This window comes from Bison bison, unplaced genomic scaffold (genome assembly GCF_000754665.1).
Source record: "Bison bison bison isolate TAMUID 2011002044 unplaced genomic scaffold, Bison_UMD1.0 scf7180017864492, whole genome shotgun sequence".
Taxonomy (NCBI): domain Eukaryota; kingdom Metazoa; phylum Chordata; class Mammalia; order Artiodactyla; family Bovidae; genus Bison; species Bison bison.
The window spans coordinates 9,894,585-9,900,405 of NW_011495051.1; the positions used below are offsets into that span (position 1 = coordinate 9,894,585).

Consider the following 5,821-nt stretch of genomic DNA (forward strand, 5'->3'; position numbering starts at 1 on the left):
TTGGAGGAGAATGGGGAGGGGCAGCCCCCTCACCAGCCAATTTTCAAGTCAGCAGCCAGCACCAGCTTGCCACCGGACGAGTGAGCCTGCCTTGAAGTGAATCCTCCAAACTCAGTTCAGCTGTCTGTTCTGAGCCCTGCCCAGATCTAGAATCATGACCAAATAAACAATTGTGCTGTTTCCTGAGAATGGTTGTTATGTAGTGGTAGATAAGCAGAATAAATGGAACAAAAATAGTTCTATTTAGTTTTTTAATTGCCATGTAACAAATCACCCTGAAACTTAGAAGCTTAAACCACAGCCATTTTATTTGCTTCTTATTCTTCAGTCTGGGCTGGCCTCAGGCTGTGGGTGATCATTTATGTGGCACATAGCCCACTGATAGGGCAGATGGAGCCTATGTTCTGCTGAGATGTCTGGACTTCTCTGTCTTTCCATGTAGTCTGGGAGCCTGTTCTTCTCCATGTAGTTTGGTCTCTGCATATGCTCCAGAATCCACAGAAAGTTTGCTTTCGTCTTCCTACCTACTTGAATGGCAGCCACCTCTTTCCCCCAGAGCTCTGCCCAAAGTGAGGGGATGCGCATGGCCCATCTCTGTTGGGAGGGGACTTGTTTTCTTGGTCCCCTTACAACCTCAGCTCTCTGACAGGATTGAGATAAGTTATGATTTTGTTAAGACCCTCTGGCTTCGTCTTGTTGCGATGGAAGCACTTTTTTTGCAGCTTTCTGCGTGTGAAGCAGAAGCAAAAAACTTCTGATTGAGGAGGAGATTCAGTTCTTAACTATCATTTAGGATCTGTGATCTTTGCTAAGTCACTGTTTTCTCAGTTGTAAAGTGGGAATAATAATGAAAGTAGTAGTAATTATCATAGTAGACTTGTCAGTGGAGTGGAAGGCTATTTGGAGGATTACATAAAAACACATGGGAAAGTACTTATAAACCAGAAACTGCTGTAGAATAATAATGATCATCATTTTCTAAGCTGGCATTTTCTTTTTTTCATTTTCAGAAATGATTTTCAAGACAGAGAAATAAGTCCTGGACAGAATCGTCGCACAAGGTCAGCTGAAAGTGCTGAGCTGGAGCCAAGAAATAAGCGGAACAGAAATTAGTGTGGGTTTGCTGACTTTCCCAGTACAGTCATCAGAAGATGGTGTTCTGTTGCTATGTAGGTTTCATACTCATAAATTTCCCAGTGTACATTCTAAATGTTACATTTAACTGATTTTCAGTCTTTTTTGCCTTTCCAGGAAAAGGAAAAATTTTACACAGCATCCTCACTTAGTCAGTTACCTACTGCCCCTAAAACATCTCACTCTAAAAACACTGGCATCCACATATTCACCCGCTTTGCAGAAGACACAGACTTGTTTGTTTTTGTTTCTAAGTTTCAGGATATAGTAATATTTAAGCCATTCTCCTGTCTCTTTCATGGAGAAGCCAAGTTCAGAAAAGGATCCTTCAATCCCTCTACTACAGGGACCAGTTGAGATGTCCAGAGCCACTGTGTTTCTGGAAAGGCAAGCAAGGTGTCCTAACTCACAAGGCCTGGAGGCCAGCACCCATGTCACAGCTGTTACAGGAGTGCTTGTTGCTCAAGTTTCATGTGGTCCTTAGTTAGACTCATCTCTCATACTTTACTGGAAGCAGGACATTGGTACTGTAACCTAAAGGCACAGAACAATAAAATACTGGGCATATTCTTCAGAAATAGCTTTTACAGATGATTTCTTGATTTTTTTTTTCACTTGAGTAAATCGAATCTTAACACTTTGAATTCCAGCTATGAAATGGAGAGAATGCAATAAATGGCTTTTGTAACTGAACAAACTCTATATCAATTTAAAATAAAGTCCTTGAAACAGTCTGCTGTGAATAGTTGAATACAAGCTACATATTACTGGAAGGTGTTGATCCGAAATTGTTTTCTCTGTGCAAAATGTCCCACAGTTCCCAGTTACTTCCAGAATTCCTAATGCCTGTTTTGGCATTTCAGAGCCAGTCCCCTGTCATGGGTGCCAGGAGCTCTGGGGCTGTCTGTGTCCTGATGACAGCAGTGTCACTTCACCAGAGTCCAGGAAGACCCTGGTGTTGGTTCAGGGGTGGAGGACCTGCTCTGGGCCAAGTGCTCCATCATCTCAGGGCAGCCACCTCTGCTCCCACTGGGCTCCTAGAAGGAGGAGGTGGCCAGAACCTTGCTGTATAAAACAGCACCTAAAATTAGGAAGGACTACGGGGGAAAGTGCTCTCCCATCAGCTCCCAGATGGCCTGGTGTTGCACGATTTCTTCTCTGCTTACCCATGAGGCAGGGCTCTTGCCTGGAAAGGATTCCAGGCAGCCACATGGGTAAGTGTGTCAGCCTGCTCCAACTTCAAGAAGTCAGAATGCCACAGCTTCTCTCATATGCTACTCCACATCTCCTGCAGGTACCATGGGCTCTCCACTCTGCTGTCAGCATGTTGGGGGCAATACTCCATCCCCGCCTCTATCTCAGGTTGCTGCACCCCACCGTTTCCCAGGCAGCAACGGTCAGGCTGGCAGATGTGCTCCACGGTATGTAATGGGGACCGGTGGCCTTCCCTGTAATCTTGGCTTGGCAGCCAGCACTACGCGCTGATGACTGGCTCATGGGGAAGGAGAGGCATGCGATTTCCTTGCCTGTCCTCGGAGAATCCTGCTTCATCACAGGACTGAAGTGGTTGGTTCCTGCCCTGTGAGTGTTTGCCAGCAAGTTACTCTGATGCACTGTGCTGAGGAGGATCTGAAGCTGCCGCCCACCTTCTTGAGGGCTCAGGTGGTGAGTTATTAACACCTAGGCTTCTGAGGTTTGTCATGGAGGGAAAAGGAGGGATGGGGAGGTTAAAAGCGGAGGAAACATCAACTGGTCTCATCCATGGCTTCTATGGTGATTCGTGGCTCAGGACCAGTTCCTGGGTATCCTGCCCCTTGGAGACCACAGTGACTTCATTTGCTTGTTTCTTTAACAACTTCATTGAGATATAGCTCACTTTACATACAATTCACCCATTTACAACTTCCAATTCAATGGCTTCTGGTATATTTTGAGTCCTGCAACCATTGCCGTAATTAATTTTAGAACATTTTTGTTGGTTTTAGTCCCTTACTCATTATCCCCAACTCTTTCATCCTTCCCATCCCTAGGCTGTATCTGCTTTTTCCCTGTACTTCCTTATTCTGTACATTTCAAATCAGTGGAATCATACACTATGTGGCTTCTTTCACTCAGCATAATTTAAGGTTCATCCACGTTGTAGCATGTATCATTCCTTCATATCTTTTAATTACTGAATAATATTTCATTGTATGGGATATACCATGTTTTGTGTATCATTCATCGGCTGATGGGTATCTGAGTTGTCTTGATTCATTCTGACTGTTGTGGATAATATGCTGTTTTGCCCATTTTAAAATTGGGTTTTTAGAAAATTATTGCATTGTGAGATAGTGTTTAAAATTTCAGTTTCTGTGCATTGATAGGTTAGAAAGATTAAATTGAGTTTTGCATATTAATCATGTATCCTACAACCTTGCTAAACTAACTTTGTAGAAGTTTGAAAACTTTTTGGTAGATTCCATAAGATTTTCTACATAGAGAATTATCTAAACATGTTATCATGTAAAGAGTTATATTTCTTACTTTCCAATCTGGATTCCTTTTATTGTGGATATAAATTTTTATCAGATACGTGCTTTGAATGAGGTTGGAATATTTGCTTCTATCCCTAGTTTGCTGAGAATTTTTAAAAAATCAGAAATGGTTATTGAATTTTGTCAGATGCTTTTTCTGTGTTTATTGAGATGATCATATAGTTTTTCTTTCTTTTGGTTATTAATATTATGAATTATACAGATTGATTATAAATGTTAAAACAGTAGCAGGAGAGACCCCACCTGGTTATCTTTTTATTTCTGTTGGATTTCATTTAGAATTTTTTGCATCTATGTTCAGAAGAATATTGGTCTGTAGTTTTCATTTCTTGTGATCTCTTTATCTGATTTTGGTATTAGGATAATGCTGGCCTCATAGAATGAGCTGGGAAGTATTTCTCCTCTTCAGTTTTCTGGAGAAGTTTGTGTAGAACTGGTATTATTTATTCCTTAAGTATTCAGTAGAATTCATCATTGAAGCCATACTCATTTTCTTTGTGGATAGGTTTTTAACAATAAATTTCATTTCTTAACTAACAGATATAGAACTGTTATATATATTCAGGTTACCTGTTTCTTCTTAAGTAAACTATAGTAGTTTGTGTATTTTGAGGAATCTATCCATTTCATTTAAATTGACAGATTTACAACAAAAGTTGCTCATAATTTTCCTTTTTGTGTACAAGTTTTGTGAGAACCTCTCTCACTTTTCTCATTTCTGTTATTGGTAGCTGATGTTCTCTTTCTTTTTCCTCATCAGATGGTTTAGAAGTTTATTGTTTTCATTGGTCTTAGGGAACCACTCTTGGTTTTGTTGAATTTCTGTAATATTTTGCTCTTTTCTATTTGATTGATTGCCACTCTGATCTTTATTATTTCCTTTCTGCTGCCTACTTTGGATTTAATTTGTTTCATTTTGGTTTTTTGTAGTTTCTTAAGGCTTAGGTCATTGATTTGAGCCCTTCTTTTTTAAGATAGTCATTTAATGCTATAAAATTTCCCCTAAGTACTGCTTTAACAGCATTCCACAAATTTTTGTATGCTGTGTTTTAATTTTCATTCAGTTAAAAATATTTTCCAGTTTTCCTTTTGATTTCTTATGTGACACTGAGTTTTATATAACTGTGTTAGTTTCCAAATATTTGATAATTTTCCAGAGATTTTTTTTATTGATTTCTAATTTAATTCCATAACTTTTATGACTTGAACCCTTTTACATGTATTGAGACTTTTTTTTAATGCCCCCAAAATGGTCTGTTTTGGTAAATGTTCAGTGTGCACTTGAAAAGAATATATGCTCTGCTGCATCAGGTTGTTTGACAGTGTTACTCAAGGCTACTCTGTCCTTAACTAATTTTGTGTGCTTGTTCTATCAGTTTTTGAGAGAGTTACTGAAATTTTTGAATATAATTGTGGATTTGTCAGTTTCTCCTTATAGTTCTTCATTTTTGCTTCATGTATTTTGAAGCTTTGTTATTAGGAGCATAAACATTTAGGATTGTTATGTCCTCTTGATGAATCCATCACTTTTTTTTCACAAAGTAGACCTTCTTTTTCTATATTAATATTCTTTGCTCTAAATCTACCTAGTTTGGCATTAGAATACTCCTTCCAGCTTGTTTTTGGCTAGTGCATTTTCCCATCTTTACTTTTTAAAATTATTATTTAATTTTCATTCTTTTAAATTGAAGTAAATTGATTTACAACATTAGTTTCAGGTATACAACATAGTGATTCAATATTTTTAAAATTATACTCCATTTAAAGTTATTATAAAATATTGGCTATATTCCCCATTCTATACAATATATCCTTGTAGCTTATTTATGTTGTACATAGTAGTTTGTACCTCTTAATCCCCTGACCTTATCTTGCCCCTCCTCTGTTCCATCTTCTTACTGGTAATCACTTGTTTATTCTGTATATCTGTGAGTCAGTTTCTGCTTGTGCCTTTATATTTAAAGTATGTTTCTTATAGGCGGCATATATATAGTTGGGTCTTATTTTATTAGCCAGTCTGACAATCATATTTTCTCCCTTTTAACTGGTATATTTAGAACTTTTACATTTTATGTTGGTGTGTTTAAATCTATTATTGTGCGGTTTGTTTTCTATCTTGTCCCATCTTTTTTATTATTCCTTTTTTTCTT

General features: G+C 38.3%; 1 protein-coding gene across 5 annotated transcripts in view; it reads left to right on the forward strand.

The window, feature by feature from the left end:
• Positions 1-3,131, forward strand: part of RAD18 (RAD18 E3 ubiquitin protein ligase) — a 113,143-nt gene extending 110,012 nt beyond the window's left edge. For 4 of the 5 annotated variants that reach the window (XM_010828407.1, XM_010828408.1, XM_010828411.1 and 1 more), the window contains one exon: positions 1,011-1,868. In XM_010828407.1, coding sequence (XP_010826709.1) covers positions 1,011-1,113 — 103 coding nt within the window. In that variant the 3' untranslated portion in view covers positions 1,114-1,868. Of the gene's footprint in view, positions 1-1,010; positions 1,869-2,428; positions 2,556-2,690 lie in introns of those variants that run through there. The other variant, XR_824206.1, reaches the window with a different exon arrangement.
• The last annotated feature ends 2,690 nt before the right edge of the window (positions 3,132-5,821 follow it).